The sequence below is a fragment of the Ranitomeya imitator genome, chromosome 2 (genome assembly GCF_032444005.1).
Source record: "Ranitomeya imitator isolate aRanImi1 chromosome 2, aRanImi1.pri, whole genome shotgun sequence".
NCBI classification, from domain to species: Eukaryota; Metazoa; Chordata; class Amphibia; order Anura; family Dendrobatidae; genus Ranitomeya; species Ranitomeya imitator.
Window position 1 is genome coordinate 371195427 of NC_091283.1, and position 21000 is coordinate 371216426.

The 21000-nt window shown below is 40.9% G+C and overlaps 1 protein-coding gene across 1 annotated transcript in view; it reads left to right on the forward strand.

Annotated features, from left to right (window-relative positions):
- LOC138663959 (zinc finger protein 585A-like) overlaps positions 1 to 21000 on the forward strand; it is a 74069-nt gene that overhangs the window by 30179 nt on the left and 22890 nt on the right. Inside the window, exons 7-8 of the mRNA XM_069750348.1 lie at positions 1713 to 3521; positions 11711 to 11722. Of these exons, the coding sequence (XP_069606449.1) occupies positions 1713 to 3521; positions 11711 to 11722 (1821 nt within the window). The remainder of the gene's footprint in view (positions 1 to 1712; positions 3522 to 11710; positions 11723 to 21000) is intronic.

The window sequence follows — 21000 nt, forward strand, 5'->3', positions numbered from 1 at the left end:
GTTATTTTTGCACAATGTGCTCATACTCAATACTGAAAAATATAGTTTAAACCAGGCCTATATAAATGAATCTTCCAAAAACTTCTAAAGAAACCCCAAAAAATATATAACGGAAGCAAATGTCATAAGTACATAAACATCAAAAACTTTATTAAATCTTGATTAAAAAACACTTTCATTAAAAAATTGTAAATATACCATCCAAAAATGGAAACACACATGCAAAATAAAACTGCAGGTGTGCAGATCATGTATCACAACCATTAAAGTATACAGAAAAATAAGTATGTGGAGGGGTTAAATAACCATTAAACAGTGGATTGATAGACAGAGTAGTGCATATCACATCACAGTTCCCCCGGAAGAAGCAAGACGCGAAACGCGCGTTGGGGCCTTCAGGACTGCACGTGCAGGTTATGTATTACCTCCATTTTTTCCACCTCTAACATGTATCTAGTATGGGGCATGGCTAATTGGTAAGCCCTTTATGCACAGGCATATTAACCATTCAGTGGCAGCTATATAGATTGGTTTATACAGCACTAAGCACTTTATCTATTGTTCATTCTTGGTATCAGTCCATGTGTACTAAAATACTGGGTACTGTAACCGTTACAAGGAGAGATATGTACTATTTAGTATGGATTGATCTTTAATGACTATATGCACTAATTTGTCTATCAATCCACTGTTTAATGGTTATTTAACCCCTCTGCATACTTATTTTTCTGTATACTTTAATGGTTGTGATACATGATCTGCACACCTGCAGTTTTATTTTGCATGTGTGTTTCCATTTTTGGACGGTATATTTACAATTTTTTTAATGAAAGTGTTCTTTAATCAAGATTTAATAAAGTTTTTGATGCTTATGTACTTATGACATTTGATTCAGTTATATATTTTTGGGGGTTTCAATACTAAAAAAATTGAGATGTTTTGAAAATTTTATTTCAATTTTATTTATATATTACTAACAAGTTTTTAAATCCATTGATTTCCATAATTCCAGAACTTTTTCTTCCGGGTTTTGCAATTTCAATGTTGAGGAGTGTTGCTAGTTTGACATATTGTGGAAGGTCTCTGCTGCTGCTTCCAAAGTCTAGCATTGCTTGTCTGTCTGACATCATTTCAACAGCACAGCAACCAGTGAGCTGACTAATTGGCTGCCGCACTGTCAATGAGGATTGAGTGTCAAAGTCAATACAAGACATCGGGAGCAGTGGCAGAGACTCACCAGTGAACCCCAGGAAGGGAAGTCCACCACAGTTTCTATGGCAAAATGCAGCGATGGCCATATTTAAAAGGCAACAACCCCTTAAATTGTATTGGTCAGTTATTCTGTTATGATCATGCTTACCAGCAAAATGGTGCAAGCTGTGGATAGCCTAATGCTGGCCAAAACAGACAGTGGGTGAAGGAATTCTTGAGTGTCACCCTTTAACTACGATTTGGACTTCACTGCAGGGATTATCTGGGACATAGGAGTTACGTCGTGGACTGGCATTTTACACATTATCAAGTCAAAAATGATCCAGGTCATGCAAAGAAGTTAGGCAGGAGGTGGTTCCGGAGCAAGCCAACATCAATTTCTAGTAATGATTCAATGTCTATTGAAATATATATATATATATATATATATATATATATATATATATATATATATATATATATATATATATATATACATTTCTTGTATTTTTTTTTTACAGATAACTGGACCATGATCTCAGAGAAATATTTAATATTTTCAAATTTTAATGCAAATGATCATGGTATCACATCTGACACCTTTGAAGAGCATCCCATTATACCAGACATACCTCCAGTTCTTCTTAAGCAAGACAAATATAGCAAAAGGGATGGTGAACATCAAAGAGCATACAGAAGAAAGAAGCCATTTTCATGTTCACAATGTGGGAAATATTATGCAACAATATCTGATCTTACTAAACATCAGAGAATTCACAGAGGGGAGCGGCCATTTTCATGCTCAGAATGTGGAAAATTTTGTATAACAAAATATGATCTTACTAAACATCAGAGAATTCACACTGGGGAGAAGCCATTTTCATGTTTACAATGTGGGAAATGTTTTGCAGACAAATCAACTCTTGCTAGACATCAGAAAATTCATACAGGAGAGAAGCCATTTTCATGTTCACAGTGTAGGAAAAGTTGTTCTACTAAATATGAGCTAATTAAACATCTGCAAATTCATACTGGGGAGAAGCCATTTTCATGTTCAGAATGTGGGAAATATTTCAATCGGAAAACAAATCTTGCTAGACATCTGAGAACTCACACAGGGGAGAAGCCATTTTCATGCTCACAATGTGGGAAATGTTATGCAACAAAATCTGATCTCACTAAACATCAGAGAATTCACACAGGTGATTATTCATTCTCATGTTCAGAATGTGGAAAATGTTGCATAACAAAATATGATCTTACTAAACATCAGAGAATTCACACAGGTGAGAAGCCATTTTCATGCTCAGAATGTTGGCAATGTTTTTCAGACAAATCAGCTCTTGTTAGGCATCAGAAAATTCACACAGGGGAGAAGCCATTTTCCTGTTCACAATGTGGGAAATGTTGTTCTACGAAATCTGATCTTACTAAGCATCAGCAAATTCACACAGGGGAGAAGCCATTTTCATGTTCCGAATGTGGGAAATATTTCAATCGGAAAGCAAATCTTGCTATACATCTGAGAATTCACACAGGGGAAAAGCCATTTTCATGTTTAGAATGTGGGAAATGTTTTACAATTAAATCACATCTTGTTACACATCAGAGATTTCACACAGAGGAGAAACCATTTTCATGTTCAGAATGTGGAAAATGTTTTAATTGGAAAACCAATCTTGCTTCACATATGAAAATTCACACAGGGGAGAAGCCATTTTCATGTTCAGAATGTGGAAAATGTTTTATAGAGAAATCAGATCTTGTTAGACATCAGAGAATTCACACAGGGGAAAAGCCATTTCCATGTTTAGAATGTGAGAAATGCTTTTTTTCAAAATCTGATCTTACTAAGCATCAGACAATTCACACAGGGGAGAAGCAGTTTTCATGCTCAGTATGTGGGAAATGTTTTAAGCACAAATCAGTTTTAGTCTTGCATGAAAAGATTCACACAGGGAAGAAACCATTTTCATGTTCAGAATGTGAAAAATGTTTTAATCGGAAAACAACTCTTGCTACACATCTGAAAATTCACACAGGGGAGAAGCCATTTTCATGTTCAGCATGTGAGAAATGTTTTACAGAAAAATCAGATCTTGTTAGACATCAGAGAATTCACACAGGGGAGAAGCCATTTTCATGTTTAGAATGTGGGAAATGCTTTGCTGCAAAATCTGATCTTGCTAAGCATCAGACAATTCACACAGGTGAGAAGCCATTTTCATGTTTAGTATGTGGAAAATGTTTTAAGCACAAATCAGCTTTAGTCTTGCATGCAAAGATTCACACAGGGGAGAAACCATTTTCATGTTTTAAATGTGGAAAATGTTTTAATCGGAAGACAACTCTTACTAGACATCTGAAGATTCACACCGGGGAGAAGTCATTTTTCTGATCAGAATGTGGGAAATGTTTTACAAACACATCAAATCTAGTTACACATCAGAGGTGTCACGCAGGGGAGAAGTAATTTTCATTTTCAAACTGTTGGGAAAATGTTCTTACATATTTCATTTTTTTACTACGAGAAATCACACGGGTAGATGGCCACTTTCTTTTAAATCATTTACTTGGCAAATTGCACGAGTTAAAGTCAGTGTAAATTTACATGTTGTCATACAAGAGAAATGGAAAACTGTTTAAAGCACTAAATGATTTTTGATAACAGATGTTAATCTGTAATTTCTTACATTAGTCATCCAACAATGGAAATAAAGCATCTATAATCTGATTGAGCACTTTATTAGATACACCCATCTATTAAAATGTTGGACCTCCTATGGCTTTTCTAAGTGCAGCAATTTGTTGTCACAAAAAAATGAAATGCAGGAATTTTGGCCCATGCAGGCTTAATATCTTTTAGCATATGTGGCAAGAAATTGAATCTGTTTATTTCTTTAATTTCTCATTCAGACGTGAATTTTCTTGAATGGTCAAAGTTTCATCATTACTGTCATTAGAGTTTTGGTCAGAGTTGTTATCAGTTTTTCTCAGATGTAAAAAAAAAACTTAGTGCAATTTCCTAAGCTTTTTTTTAATCAAACAGTACATGAAAAAGAAAGAGAACACAAATGGCATCCGAGTGCTGTCCGATGTTTTCACAGTTCCATAGACTAGCATTGGTGATCCAAAATTATGATCTTTGTCAGACACGTTTCTGTGCCTTTTGTGGACCATTCCTTCCAAGGAAAAATTGGGGCATGTGAACTACCCCAGAAACTATAATGGATGTGAGTGTTATTTATGAGTATCACGGATAGCACACATGCGGGAAAAACTGAATGACCTCTGCACACATCAGTTGGAGCATCAGTGGCATTGCTTTTGCCTACAATGTGCACTGCCTGTTTATCATGGTGATTCTTCATATTCTCCTTTCACCCTTTTCGTTGTTATGTTCAATTTGTTTTTATTAATCAGTTTTGAAAATACAAAAAAAATAACATATGACCAAATATATTATGATCAAATAAGCAGGACTTAACAAAACTTGTAATGATAACAATATTCATGCAGAAATATAAACAGGTTGCTGCAAAAAAAGAAACAACCTAAATTTTAATAACCGCAAATGAAAAATTATTCTGAAAATTCCAACATAGAGGTTAGAAAGAGAAAGAGGGAAAGCGAAAACAAAAAAAAAAAGAATTAAATAACATTTTTTAGGGAGGGTAGGAGGATTACGAAGGAGGAGAGGGAAGGGAGAAGAGGTATGGAAAAAGGGAGGGAGGGAAAGATGAGGAAAATGAGGCAGCAATCTTGAGGTAGGCACACAGCAAGAACCCAGAAACACCTCACAAGAGAAAGACCCATCTATTGGAATAGTTTCTAAAAAGCCACTGAGTCCTGAAACAGGATCCAGTGGCTCCACAATCTCCTAAATCTATCACCGTGTCTAGAGCTTACGTCCTACAAATATTAACCATCTTGGCAAACCATTCCAACATTAGGAGAATATGGGTTGTTTTCCAATGTCTTGGAATCACTGACCGCGCTGCAGTTAAATAAAATCGGAGACTATCCTTCTTTTGAGAACCAATTGAAGAGGGAAAAATAGAAAGAAGAACGGTCTTGGGGCTGAACTCCAGACTTCTGTAACCAAAGAGTAATTTGAAAAAAACTTTTCCCAGAATGGCTTGATTCTACTGCAATCCCACCATATGTGTATCATATTACCACTATCTCTTCCACGTCGCCAACATGTGTCAGGAACAGATGGAAAAATAGCATGCAATATTGAGGGATAATGATACTATCTTGTAATAATTTTATAGTTTTTTCCTGGGCAGGGCAAGTAATTGATAGGATTTCTATTTACACATAAACTGTCTCCCACTCCGACTGAGATAACGATTCCCCAAGTTTCCCTTCCCATGCCAACTGGTAGCCCATTTTCCCCCCGCATCCCTCTCTGATTAGGTAGTTGTATAAAACTGAAATCACATGCTTAGGTGGAGGTTCCTGTAAAAATAGTTTTACAAAAGGGGAAGGTGTGAAATGGCATAAGCGGTTTAGACCCTTAGAATATATAAAAGATTGCAATTGTGGCTATTTAAACCAAGAAAGGACTTTGGATGGGTACTGAGCCTGCAGAGAATTGAATGCGGGCAACTTACCATTAATAAGAACATGATGCATACAGGTGTGCTCCACTGCCCTCTAACCGAGAAAAGACTCTCTAAAATAACCCTCAAATGAAGGAGTAAAAAAAAAGTGATGTAACAGGACTGATACTACCAGAGGGAAATTTTCCCTTACAGAAACTGTGCCATATTTTGAGTGTTTCTACTGTTAAATTATTTATGCAACCCAGCCTGGAAGCCTCTGTCCAGGGCATCCACAGCAAGTGCTCTAAAGGTATCTCCCCAACTTCTTGCTCAATCTCAACCCATTGCTTCTTACCAGGGGAAAAATTCCAATCTATAAAAAGAGCTATAGTAGAGGCTTGGAAGTATGTTTTCAAGTTAGGAAGCCCTGCACCACCCAATGCTTTAGGGCAGTGATGGTGAACCTTTTAGAGACCGAGTGCCCAAACTGCTATCTAAAACCCACTTATTTATCACAAAGTGTCAACATATCAATTTAACCGGAATACTGAGATTAGAAAAACAACTCCTACATTAGCGCGCTATAGCGTCTATAGCAATGAGCTTGTAAGCGCTGCACTCCAAGCTTAAGATACTAGCTACCAACTGCAGTGGAGGTCTGTTCTTGAGAATGAAGGGGATTTTTATTCAAAAGTAAAGTTGCCAAGATTATTATTATTATTATTATTTATTATTATAGCGCCATTTATTCCATGGCGCTTTACATGTGAGGAGGGGTATACATAATAAAACAAGTACAATAATCTTGAAAAATACAAGTCACAACTGGTACAGGAGGAGAGAGGACCCTGCCCGCGAGGGCTCACAATCTACAAGGGATGGGTGAGGATACAGTAGGTGAGGGATGTTTAACAGGGTAACAGGATGTTTAACAGGGTAAGATGTTTGTTTCTTACAACCTCTTTGCAGTTTTAACCCTTTATCATGATGAAAACAAACCCTTTAAGCATAAGATGTCAAGCTAAGTACACAGAGGAACAAAATTGAAAGCTTTGACAAAGTCGCATGCCAACAACCTTGATATTTGTTAAAATAAAAATGTCAACAATTGAGGATGTTTTTCCTTATCTAATAAAACGATTAACTTTTGAAATTATAGTGTAATATAATGTTATGTAACAGTAACAGCAGTAAATAGCATATGGCCCAATGGCCGGATATAAATATTTAAAGGATACATAAACACAGTATTCCTCCATACACAGTATGATGACCCTACTTTATCCCCCTCCCTCAATTCCCCCAACAAAGAATGAGGACCCCATCACAGTGTGATTCTCCAAACATAATCCCCACACAGCTCTCCATACAATATAATGTGCACAAAATGTCCTCCTTACAGTACAATGGTTCCACATAGTCCTCCATACAGTGTAATAGGCGTCACATAGTGCTCCATAGAGTGTAATGGGCCCTACATTGTCCTGCATAAAGTGTTATGGGCTCCACATAATGCTCTATACAGTATAACGGGGCCCTGCATTGCCTTCCATACAGTATTATGGCCCCACATGATGCTCCATTCTGTATGATGGCCGCACATAGCGCTCCAGACTGAATAATGATCCCACATAAGGCTTCAAACTGTATAATAGCCCCACATAATGCTCCATACAGTGCAATGGCCTCAAGTAGTCCTCCATACAGTAGAATGGCCCCACATAGTGCTTTCTACTGTATAATGGCCTCACATGATGCTCCATACTGTATAATGGTCACACATGATGCTGCATACTGTGAAATGGCCCCACATGACGCTCCATACTGTATAATGTCCCCACATGATGCTCCATACTGTATAATGGCCACATATAGTGCTCCATACTGTATAATGGCCACACAAGATGCACCATACTGTATAAGGGCCACACATAGTGCTCCATACTGCAAAGTGGCCACACATGATGCTCCATACTGTATAATGGCCCCACATGATGCTTCATATTGTATAATGACCCCACATGACGCTCCATACTGTATAATGGCCCCACATGATTCTCCATACTGTATAATGTCCCCACATGATGCTCCATACTTTATAATGGCCACACATAGTGCTCCATATTGTAGAATGTCTGCACATAATGCTCTATACTGTATAATCACCTTACATGATGCTCCATACTGTACAATTGCTACACATAGTGCTCCATACTGTATAATGGCCATACATGATGCTGTATACTGTATAATGGCCCCATATGATGCTCCATACTGTATAAAGGCCTCACAGTTAAAAAAAAAAAAAAAACTCACCTCTGCTCGTTCCAACGCTGATCTGGTCTCTTCATATATCAGTCCTACCTGTGGGCACATGCGCCATCTTGGAAATAGCACTGCCACTCTCCTCAGCCCACGTGCCATCCCCGTCCTCAGCCTGGGCGAGATCCCCATCTTCCGCATGTGCGCAGACTGATAGAACGGCGCTCGGTCTGATGGGAGAGTTGGGAGCAGAGGAGAGTGGCCTCGGCACTAGTGATGAGGATGATTACAAGCGGGCTTAGGAGAGTGGTGGCGGTGCTAGTTTTGAAGAGATGCTGCATGTGCCCATCAGGAGGGCTCTGCATGCCCCCTCTGGCACAAGTGCCATAGATTCGCCACCGCTACTTCAGGGCGTGCAAATGTTTGCATACTAATTCTAGGTCTAGATTGCCCCCACATAAATCTTATCATAGCAGCACAAAGCTTATAAAACATGTTAGGGCATGTTAGGTTAGGCTATGGGTTGAACTAGATGGACTTAAAGTCTTCATTCAACCTTAATAACTATGAAACTATGAAAATAAAACTGCTGGGAGGAGACACAGGTGTGGTCTGAAAAATATATAGAAATCGCGGTAGTATATTCATTTTAATGGCATTCATGCTTCCAAACCATGATAATCTCAGTTTGCTAAATAATCCGAAGTCCTTAAAGTGACTCTGTCACCTGAATTTGGAGGGAACAATTTTCAGCCATAGGGGCGGGGTTTTCGGGTGTTTGATTCACCCTTTCCTTACCCGCTGGCTGCATGCTGGCTGCAATATAAGATTGAAGTTCATTCTCTGTCCTCCGTAGTACATGCCTGCACAAGCAATCTTGCCTTGCGCATGCGTGTACTATGGAGGACAGAGAATGAACTTCAATCCAATATTGCAGCCAGCGGGTAAGGAAAGGGTGAATCAAACACCCGAAAACCTCGCCCCTATGGCTGAAGATTGTTCCCTCCAAATTCAGGTGACAGAGTCCCTTTAAGAGTTAGGTCTAAAAGTTTTTGTTAATTAAGAGAAAAAAGTTTGGATGGTCAGAAGGAATGAGGACTCACAGATATTTTATGGCATCTACACACCATTTGAAAGGAAAATTTGATGTTGCTTAGTACCCTTTCGTTGTTAACATCCAGTGGATCCTCTTTCATTTAATATTTTTACTCTGTCACACAATATTTGGTATACGCTCAACTTTGCTGCGTGACAAAAGCTCTAAAAGGTTGACCATTTTGGTAATCGTGATAATCTAGCACATAGGACAACGCTGCCTGGTAGAACCTATTGAAAAATGCATTTTAGGCTGGGGTCACATTTGCGAGTGTGATGTGAGAAACTTGAGCGAGTCTCTCGCATCAATGCCCGGCACTGCCGCCAGCACTCGGACTGGAGCATGCAGCTGCATAGAAATACATGCAGGCGCACGCTCCGGTCTGAGTAACAGCACCAGTGCTGGGTATTGATGCGAGAGACTCGCGCATCACACTCGCAAGTGTGACCTCAGCATTAGGTTACCAGTCCAGATCCTCTCAGATTTCTTCTATTTATTTTCTTCTCTTCATATTAAAGGGACTGTTGGGCTATACTGTGTTTGTCTTTTGGTATCATCTTAAATAAAGGGGCAAGGCAATGGCATAATCTTTTCACAGTCCGAGGTCAGAATTCCAGGAAGGTAGAATATCAATAAGGCAAAGGGAAGATCAAAGGCAAGGTCTAAGGTTTGGCAACAAAGATCAAATACGGGAACACAGAGCACAAAGAGCCCCGACCATGATTGGATAGCTGAATTGCCACTCTGATTGGACTGCTGAGCTGTCCACCATACTGACAGCTCATCATGCCTGTGTCCTAGATTGGACAGCTGAATTGTCATTCACGGCTTCCAGGCACACCAATACACAATTATGACTCATTTTTACAACAAAATTTGCAAAACCATTTTTTTTAGGGACCACATCACACTTGAAGTCACATTGAGCAGTGTACATGACAGAAAATACCCAAAAGTGACACCATTCTAAAAACTGCACCCCTCAAGGTGCTCAAAACCACATTCAATAAATTTATTAACCCTTTACGTGCTTCACAGGAACTGAAGCAATGTGGAAGGAAAAAATGAACATTAACTTTTTTTTCACAAACATTTTACTTCAGAACCAATTCTTTTTATTTTCACAAGTGTAAAAAGAGAAAATTAACCACAAATTTTTTTTCCTGAACATGCCGAAACCCCATAGGTGGGCATAAACCACTGTTTGGGCGTACGGCAGAGCTAGAAAGGGAAGGAGCGCTGTTTGACTTTTTCAACACGGAATTGGCTGGAATTGAGATTGGACACCATGTTACGTTTGGAGAGCCCCTGATGTGACTAAACAGTGGAACCCCCCCACAAGTGAGACCATTTTGGAAAGTAGACCCCCAAGGAACTTATCTAAATGTGTGGTGAGAACTTTGAATCCCCAAGTGCTTCACAGAAGTTTATAATGTAGAGGCGTGAAAATAAAAAAATTTCATTTTTTTCCACAAAAATGATCTTTTCACCCCCAAATTTTTATTTTCCCAAAGGTAACAGGAGAAACTAGACTGCCAAAGTTGTTGTTCAATTTGTCCTGAGTATGCTCACACCCGATATGTGGGGGTAAACCACTGTTTGGGTGCACGGCAGAGTTCGGAATGGAAGGAGTGGATGCCATGTCAGGTTTGGAGATTTGTCTAAACAGCAGAAACCCCCAACAACTGACCTTATTTTGGAAACTACACCCCTCAAAGATATTATCTAGGGATATATTGAGCAATTTGAACCCATATGTATGACACAGAATTTGATAACATTAGGTGGTCATATTGAAAAAGTTAATTTTTTTTCACAAAAATCTTGTTTTAGACCTTAATTTCTCACTTTTGTCAGAGATTACACCAAAAAGTGAACCCCACAAATTTGTTAACCACTTTCTTATGAGCGCGACGATATCCCATGTGTAGTCCAAAAGTTCTGTTCGGACAAACGGCAGGGCTCAGACAGGAAGGGGCACAATGTGACAAATTTGGCTTTATTTGAAATAGATTGTCATATTTGCAGAACCTGTGTGGTTCAAGAGCAACAGAAATCAAGGGTATTTAAACCACAGCGATGCTTTTTAACGATGCCGAGGTTTAAGGTTCTAGTGCTCCTTAGCATCAGAATTTCCCTGGGATCTCAACTACTAGGGTGGCTGAGACCCACAGAGAACATGATTTGGGTCGGTTTTTACCGACCCCGGAGTTGCGAGTTTTTACGGTATAACGGCGACCGCAAAAAAAGTGCAATTTTTCCATTTAATTTCTCTCTCTTCTAACGTGATCACACATCAGAGGAGAGAGAAATAGGGTCCCCCAAGCCCCCACAGTACCTTACATACCGGATCATTGTCCCCTGGTGCCCCGGCCCCCCTTCTTCCTCTGGCAGAAAGTGGTAAGCGCATGTGCAGAGCGCCCGCCAAGATCTGCATGCCTGTACCCGGCAACCGATGAGAATTTTCTCATTGGCTGCTGGGTTTTGATTACTGTAATAGGATCTGTCACAGTGATCTAAACCACCAATATTTAGTAGTAAATATGGCAGCACTTGGGCTGTACCTCTCTCTTTTCTCTTGTATTTTTTTGGGGGGAGAGTAGAGAGATAGACTACAGTTCAAGCGCTGCCCTGTCAGAATTATAAAAAATAATTTCTGCGTCTGAAAAAGTCATAAAACGTCCAATTACCCACCCCCATTCTCCGTAATTCCCACATCCCTGTTGTTAGAAGATTTATCAAATAAATATTTTTATATATATATATATATATATATATATATATATATTTTTTATTTTTTTTTTGCGGTTAGGGTTACACGTATTAGGGTTAAGGTTAGCAGGAAAAAATACTAGTGTTAGATTAGGGTTAGTTTTTCATTAGCCTGGCAATAAAAAAATGGCCTGCAGAACATTCAGCGCGGAGCGAGCATACAGCCTGCTTTGCTCCGGCAGTGAAACAGAATCTGCCTCTGAAGTAGAGCAATTTTCAGGCAGCGATGACGACTCTTCCTCAAGGGGATCCTACAGCCCACTGGTAGCGGAGTCTGTCGTCACTGCTGAAGCTTCAGAGGCAGGACCAAGTACCGCAGTCCCCCACCACTGTGGTATAATGATTCTTAATTTTCCCCTCAAATTCCCCCTTTTTCTGCAGCCCATGGAATAAGAGTACATGTCACCAATTTTACCCCCATTGAATTTTTTCAAAATTAAGACCCGAAGGGGTCATTGTACCCAATTAACTATCCATCTGCATTCAAATTGAGACAGCCTGAACTTCAGCTCACCACCCCTGATTCCACCATGGACGCGATCGATACTTCGTACCCTGAGTAGGTCAGGGTTGCAGGCATGTCTGAGCCTGAAATGGCGAGGAACTGTTTTCAGGGACGCTATGTCATCAACAGTTAGGGCCCCCCTAATGTCCCTAACATCCCTTATACGTACCCACAATTTGCGGGAGGTGAAGCTCACATAAATTAAGCCACAAGGGCATGTGGCATGATAGACTACAAAATCACTGGTGCAAGAAATATATTCCCTGATTTGAAATGTCTGTTTCCCATCTGATGAACAAAAAATCGCCAATAAATCTTTCAAGTTGCTACTCCTCCTCGCAGTTAACAAGGGTTTTTCAGGTAGCAACTTACCCAAAGATGGTTCAGTCTTTAAGATGGGCCAATGTGTATTCAGAATTTTACTAATAATCCCCCATCTATTATTGTAAGTGGAAATGAACCTGATGTTATGGAACCCATCAGTAATCCCCCTAGAGCTGGGCAGGAGGCGGTCACGGTCGGACGCCTTAGCCCGCTTGTAGCCTTTTCTTAATGCAATGTCCACTGTAGCCCTGAGCAATGAATCTGTCCCAAAGGTCAGCAGCCTACGTTTCAAAATGCTCCTCAGTGGAACATAGGCATCTGATCCGCAAGAACTGAACCAACGGGACGCATGGTGGACGGGGTATAGGCAGAAGTGGCATGCAAAAGTGCATTGACCAATGTCTCCTTACTATAGACATCGGCCTGAATTCTGTCCTCACTTGACACAGCAATCTGGATATCCAAAAATTCCCATGAAACTTATGTGCAAGTTAGATGTTCTAACAATTCTGGTTTATTTGTGCCATAAACCCATGTAGATCTTCAACAGTACCCTACCAGATGATAAGCAGGTCATCAATGTAGCGATACCAGCATAATGCCTGGGTGGGGGCCTGCGCGTCTTCCCCAAAAACCACCCTCTCCCAGAATCCAAGAAAAAGGTTTGCATAAGATAGCGCCCAGGCCGCGCCCATGGCGGTTGCACGCTTTTGCAGGAAAAAACGATCTTTAAATGTAAAAAAATTGTGGGTCAAAATAAATTTCAATAATTTCAGAATTAATGACTGCAGTGATGGATCCAGTGATGGATCCAGATTGCTAGTGCCCAGGTAGACCTCACTCAACCACCTTGAGCCCATGTTCATGTTGGATACAGGTGTACAAGGAATCGACATCTGCCATGACCAGCATCATGTCCCATTCCAGGGAGAAGCCGTCAAGCCTCCGAAGGACGTCTGTAGTGTCCCTAACGTAGAAGGCAGTGTGTCGACCAAAGGGTGAAGATAATCTAATATATAAGCAAAAAGAAAAACAGATTGCCGCACCAACCGCTAGTGAAAACACCTGTACATGTGTGTGTCAGATATCCAGCGTATATGCCACTTACAGAACTTGGGTGCTGCCACAGAAATATAATCCATGAAATAGCAAAAACTGTAGAAAAAAGCTGAAACTCCTAAACCCTTCATCCAATTTTAATGTGGATACCCTCAAATGAAAGCTGAAAGTCTGAGCTTCAACTGCATCTGAATTGTTTTGTTTAAAATGCATTGTGGTAATGCCTATAACCAAAATGAGAAAAATGTTGTCTCTGTCCAAATATATATGGACCTAACTGTACGTAGATGGCACTCCTCCTGTGAAGGGTGTATTAGTATAGGATGTAGATATACGCATTGTCACATCTGGATCAGTTAAACTGAGCAATAGTTGTGCATCTTTATTAATATCGTCAACTGAGTTATGATCTACCATGAACCCCAAAGGGCCCACCGTGCATGGAACCTCCCCCGGGTGTACCTTTGTGTCTATACTAGATGAAGTTGCAAACGACTTATACAGGTGAATCTTTCTTACAGCCTTAAACAAATCAATCTTAAACTCGACAATGTCAAATTTTCCTGGTAAACAGAAATTTAACCCTTTCGATAAAAGTGACTGATGTGCCGCATTGAGTTCATGAGAAGTCAAATTGATAATCGTTGTTATTGGTGCAGCTGCTGGGAGGGTCGTTTCCATGAAACTTGTTTCCTTTTCCTTAGATTCTCTTGATCTGTACTTCCTACCCCCTCGGCGCGTCCTGCGTCTAAAGGGGCTGCTGGTAACGGAGAGTGATCCTGGGGATTCCTGCTGGTTGTTGCTACTGGTTCCTCTGCGTTACTAGAATCAGAGTCTGTGGTTAAATAATCTCTTTTGAAGATTTTTTTGTTGTTATACTTATTATTCTTGTTGGATCTTTGTCTGGAAAATCTCCGGTGGTTTTGTGCGTTTCTATTTTTATTCCAAGAGAATACCAGTCCTTGATCAAAGTCTGTCTTGTCGCGTATAAATTTATCGCGTTTACGCTGTTTTATATCCGCTTGGATTGCCACCATCTTATTGTCCAATTTCTTATCCAGAGTAGTCCATTGGTTTTCCGTTAAACGAGTTTTTATTTCTTCCTTAGTTTTGATAAACTCCGATTTAACAATATCATAATTAGTGATGTTTTGCTGCAATACTAGCTGTAAGAGGTCTTGGGAACATTTAAGTAAAATTGATTCCCAAGCTTTCACAAATTGTGTGTTATCTCTGAATTGGGACAAATCATTATACGCTCTTAGTCCCCGTGGGACCCTGCCACAGTCCGCATAGGATTTCAGGGAATTGTTCGTCCAAAAGAGATTCACCTCTCTTTCCGCCAGGTTAAACAATTTATGTTCCAGAGATTTGGTGCTTAATGACCCTAGATGCTCAACAAAACTATTAAAAGTATGGTTGTCCCCATCCCAAATTATGAATACATCGTCCACAAAGGGAATGTACATTAACCAACCTGTTTTTGGCGGTTTTTGAAAATCGGTATGTGTATACGGAAAGCAATCCCTTCTTAAAACATATCAAATTCTACCTCCGTTTTGTGGACGATGTATTTATAATTTGGGATGGGGACAACCATACTTTTAATAGTTTTGTTGAGCATCTAGAGCAGACTAATAACATGATTTTGAAGTTCACTTCAGTTTTGGGGGGGTTAAATTTGGAATTTTTGGATGTGAAGGTCAGTGCAGAGGAGGGGAGGTTAAACACAGAAATTTTTCGTAAGATTACAGCCACTAACTCCTTATTGCACTATAGGAGCGCACATCCACATTATATGAAGGATTCCCTCCCCTTCAGTCAGTTTTTAAGGGTTAGGGTACCGTCACACTGAAACAACGCTGCAGCGATACGACAACGATGTCGATCGCTGCAGCGTCGCTGTTTGGTCGCTGGAGAGCTGTCACACAGACCGCTCTCCAGCGACCAACGATCCCGAAGTCCCCGGGTAACCAGGGTAAACATCGGGTTACTAAGCGCAGGGCCGCGCTTAGTAACCCGATGTTTACCCTGGTTACCAGCGTAAACGTAAAAAAAAAAAACACTACATACTTACCTTCCGTGTCTGTCCTCCGGCGCTGTGCTTCTCTGCAATGTGTGAGCGCCGGACAGCCGGAAAGCAGAGCGGTGACGTCACCGCTGTGCTTTACGGCCGGCGCTTACAGCCAGTGCAGAGAAGCACAGCGCCGGAGGACAGACACGGAAGGTAAGTATGTAGTGTTTGTTTTTTTTACGTTTACGCTGGTAACCAGGGTAAACATCGGGTTACTAAGTGCGGCCCTGCGCTTAGCAACCCGATGTTTACCCTGGTTACCAGTGAAGACATCGCTGGATCGGCGTCACACACGCCGATTCAGCGATGTCAGCGGGAGATCCAGCGACGAAATAAAGTTTCAAGCGATCTGCTACGACGTACGATTCTCAGCGGGGTCCCTGATCGCAGTAGCGTGTCAGACACAGCGAGATCGTAAGGATATCGCTGGAACGTCACGGATCGTGCCGTTCTAGCGATCAAAGTGCCACTGTGTGACGGTACCCTTAAACGAGTGAACAGCGATTCCGAAAAATGCAGACAACAGACCCGTGAGTTATATGACAGGTTCAGTGCTAGAGGTTATCCCCGGTCAACTTTAGATAAAGCCTTAGTCAGGGCTGACAAATCAGATGTCAAATCCTCACAGGGAGCACATAAAGATAAAAGGCAGAAAAGATTTACTTTCAGTTTTACCTTCGGTCCCTTGGATTCAGCAATAAGAACAGCAGTCAGGAAGAACTGGCACATTTTAGAAAGAGATCCTGCACTAACTGAACTGGCCAGCAGAGGCCCCTTATTTGCGTGCCGTCGGGGTAAGAATTTAAAAGACATTTTAGTTCATAATAATATCAGTACAACCCGATCTAATTGGCTTCAGGATGGGACCCCTCAAGGTAACTACAAATGCGGTCACTGCAATTTTTGTGGGTATCACATGATTGACAAACTAATAAGGCTAGGTCCTGTCACACATAAAGTGCAGCAGTTTATTTCGTGCAGGACCACATATGTGGTATATGCCTTGTTCTGCCCATGTGGATTTTACTATATTGGGAAAACTATTAGACCGTTGTTTGTGAGGTTCAGAGAACACTTCAATTCGATCAGCACTGGCAAGGGTGTCCCTCGGTTAATATCACATATGCGTTCACATCATGGAGGGGATTCGTCAGTTTTGAGATTTGCGGGACTAGAAAGAGTAGCTCTGTCTGATCGAGGAGGAGATCATAATAAATTACTTCTGAGAAGAGAGGGGAAGTGGATCATGAGGGTTAATGCTACAGGACCCTTGGGGTTAAACGAGAGTCTGGATATGTCAGTATATTTATAATGGAGAGTTGGCAATATAATATGATGTTGGTTGCACAGTTCATGTTCAAGATTTCATATTTATGTAAGGTGCTTATTCTCACATTGTTTTTAATCACTTTTATGTTTTTATTAGACTAGTATGATTGTGATTATGCAGGTGAGTGAGTGGCCACCTGGTGGTGGTTTCTGCTATATAGAGTCCTCTCACTCACACTCTGCATCAAGACCCGAGGAAGCGCAGTAGCGCGAAACGATTGTCGTCTATTTATATCACGTTTCTCCCTGCTATTTCTGCATTTGGCATGTGGCACAATAAAGACTGAATATTAGCAGATGGTGAGTGCCTAGTTTTTTCTACAGTTTTTGCTGAATCTAATATATAAAGCTGAATGTGTGTGTATGTACAGTGGGGCAAAAAAGTATTTAGTCAGTCAGCAATAGTGCAAGTTCCACCACTTAAAAAGATGAGAGGCGTCTGTAATTTACATCATAGGTAGACCTCAACTATGGGAGACAAACTGAGAAAAAAAAATCCAGAAAATCACATTGTCTGTTTTTTTAACATTTTATTTGCATATTATGGTGGAAAATAAGTATTTGGTCAGAAACAAACAATCAAGATTTCTGGCTCTCACAGACCTGTAACTTCTTCTTTAAGAGTCTCCTCTTTCCTCCACTCATTACCTGTAGTAATGGCACCTGTTTAAACTTGTTATCAGTATAAAAAGACACCTGTGCACACCCTCAAACAGTCTGACTCCAAACTCCACTATGGTGAAGACCAAAGAGCTGTCAAAGGACACCAGAAACAAAATTGTAGCCCTGCACCAGGCTGGGAAGACTGAATCTGCAATAGCCAACCAGCTTGGAGTGAAGAAATCAACAGTGGGAGCAATAATTAGAAAATGGAAGACATACAAGACCACTGATAATCTCCCTCGATCTGGGGCTCCACGCAAAATCCCACCCCATGGGGTCAGAATGATCACAAGAACGGTGAGCAAAAATCACAGAACCACGCGGGGGGACCTAGTGAATGAACTGCAGAGAGCTGGGACCAATGTAACAAGGCCTACCATAAGTAACACACTACGCCACCATGGACTCAGATCCTGCAGTGCCAGACGTGTCCCACTGCTTAAGCCAGTACATGTCTGGGCCCATCTGAAGTTTGCTAGAGAGCATTTGGATGATCCAGAGGAGTTTTGGGAGAATGTCCTATGGTCTGATGAATCCAAACTGGAACTGTTTGGTAGAAACACAACTTGTCGTGTTTGGAGGAAAAAGAATACTGAGTTGCATCCATCAAACACCATACCTACTGTAAAGCATGGTGGTGGAAACATCATGCTTTGGGGCTTTTTCTCTGCAAAGGGGCCAGGACGACTGATCCGGGTACATGAAAGAATGAATGGGGCCATGTATCGTGAGATTTTGAGTGCAAACCTCCTTCCATCAGCAAGGGCATTGAAGATGAAACGTGGCTGGGTCTTTCAACATGACAATGATCCAAAGCACACCGCCAAGGGCAACGAAGGAGTGGCTTCGTAAGAAGCATTTCAAGGTCCTGGAGTGGTCTAGCCAGTCTCCAGATCTCAACCCTATAGAAAACCTTTGGAGGGAGTTGAAAGTCCGTGTTGCCAAGAGAAAAGCCAAAAACATCACTGCTCTAGAGGAGATCTGCATGGAGGAATGGGCCAACATACCAACAACAGTGTGTGGCAACCTTGTGAAGACTTACAGAAAACGTTTGACCTCTGTCATTGCCAACAAAGGATATATTACAAAGTATTGAGATGAAATTTTGTTTCTGACCAAATACTTATTTTCCACCATAATATGCAAATAAATTGTTAAAAAAACAGACAATGTTATTTTCTGGATTTTTTTTTCTCAGTTTGTCTCCCATAGTTGAGGTCTACCTATGATGTAAATTACAGACGCCTCTCATCTTTTTAAGTGGTGGAACTGGCACTATTGCTGACTGACTAAATACTTTTTTGCCCCACTGTATGTATGTATGTATGTGTGTATGTCCGGGATTGGCATCTGCACCGTCGCAGCTACAGCCACAAAATTTTGCACAGTCACACATCTGGACCCCGAGAGCGGCATAGGCTATGTTGTGAGGTGAAATTTTAACCCCACGCTTTCCAATTCACCAAACAATTTTGCCCCTAGCTACATAATGGGGAAAAAGTGAAAGGAAAAGTGTTGGAGGCAAATTGACAGCTGCCAGATGTGAACAAGGGGGACTTAAAGAGTGAGAGCGATGGTGCCAAAGATTGTATACCGTACAGTTGCTAAGGTGGGGCCCCGACATGGGATACTCACCACACACGGGGATATGAACACACACACAAAATGCGCCACACACTACCACATGCTTGAACACATATCACCCTCAGCGCACATTTCACCACACATACACCAACCTCGCCACATAAAAGTCGAAACACAAAAGTCGCCGCTCAAAACTCGCCACGCGCAATACTCGCCACATGCAAAACTAGGCTCATGCAAAACTCGCCACACGTGCAAAACTCACCTCATGGAAAACTCGCCACACGCAAAACTTGCACACGCGGAAAAATTGCCACATGCACAAAAGTTGCAACACATGCAAAAGTTGCCTCACACAAAACTTGCACATACTCAAAACGCACCACACATAAAACTTGCCACGCGCAACTCGCCATGTGAAAAACTTGCTGCACACAACTTGCTACACTAGCCTGTCACATGCAACTCGACACACAAAAAGTTGCTACACGCATGTCACCACATGCCACTCAACACACACAACTTGACACATGAAACTCGCCCTAAAACACAGACAAGTCTGGTATTATCCTTCAAAAATAAAAATCTGATTAATAAGCAGACAAACTACAAGAGCAACAAATGTACCATATAGGAAATACGGCAGCTGTCAGTCACATGACCTGTCTATTATGTGTATGTGTGAGCTAATATATACTGCCAGGGGGGAGGGCTTCCTGTTGGCTGGGGATTTATCAGGCTGCCAATTTAGCTTACAAATACTGAGGTAAAAATACTGACCAAATAACGTGTGAACGCGATCTAATACAGGAGGAGATGACACACATATATACTATATACAGGAGGAGATGACACACAGGTATATACTATATACAGGAGAGATGACACAGGTATATACTATATACAGGAGGAGATGACACACAGGTATATACTATATACAGGAGGAGATGACTAACAGGTATATACTATATACAGGAGGAGATGACACACAGGTATATACTATATACAGGAGGAGATGACACAAGTATATACTATATACAGGAGGAGATGACACACAGGTATATACTATATACAGGGGAGATGACACACAGGTATATACTATATACAGGAGGAGATGGCTTACAGGTATATACTATATGCAGGAGGAGATGACACACAGGTATATACTATATACAGGAGGAGATGACATACAGGTATATATATATATACAGGAGGAGATGACAACCTGGTATGTACTATATACAGGAGGAGATGACATACAGGTATATACTATATACAGGAGGAGATGACAACCTGGTATATACTATATACAGGGGAGATGACATACAGGTACATACTATATACAGGGGCGATGACACACAGGTATATACTATATACAGTGGAGATGACACACAGGTATATACTATATACAGGAGCAGATGATACACAGGTATATACTATATACAGGAGGAGATGACTTAAAGGTGTATACTATATACAGGAGGAGATGACACACGTTTATACTATATACAGGAGGAGATGACATACAGGTATATACTATATAAAAGGGGAGATTACACATAGGTATATAGAGGAGGAGATGACATACAGC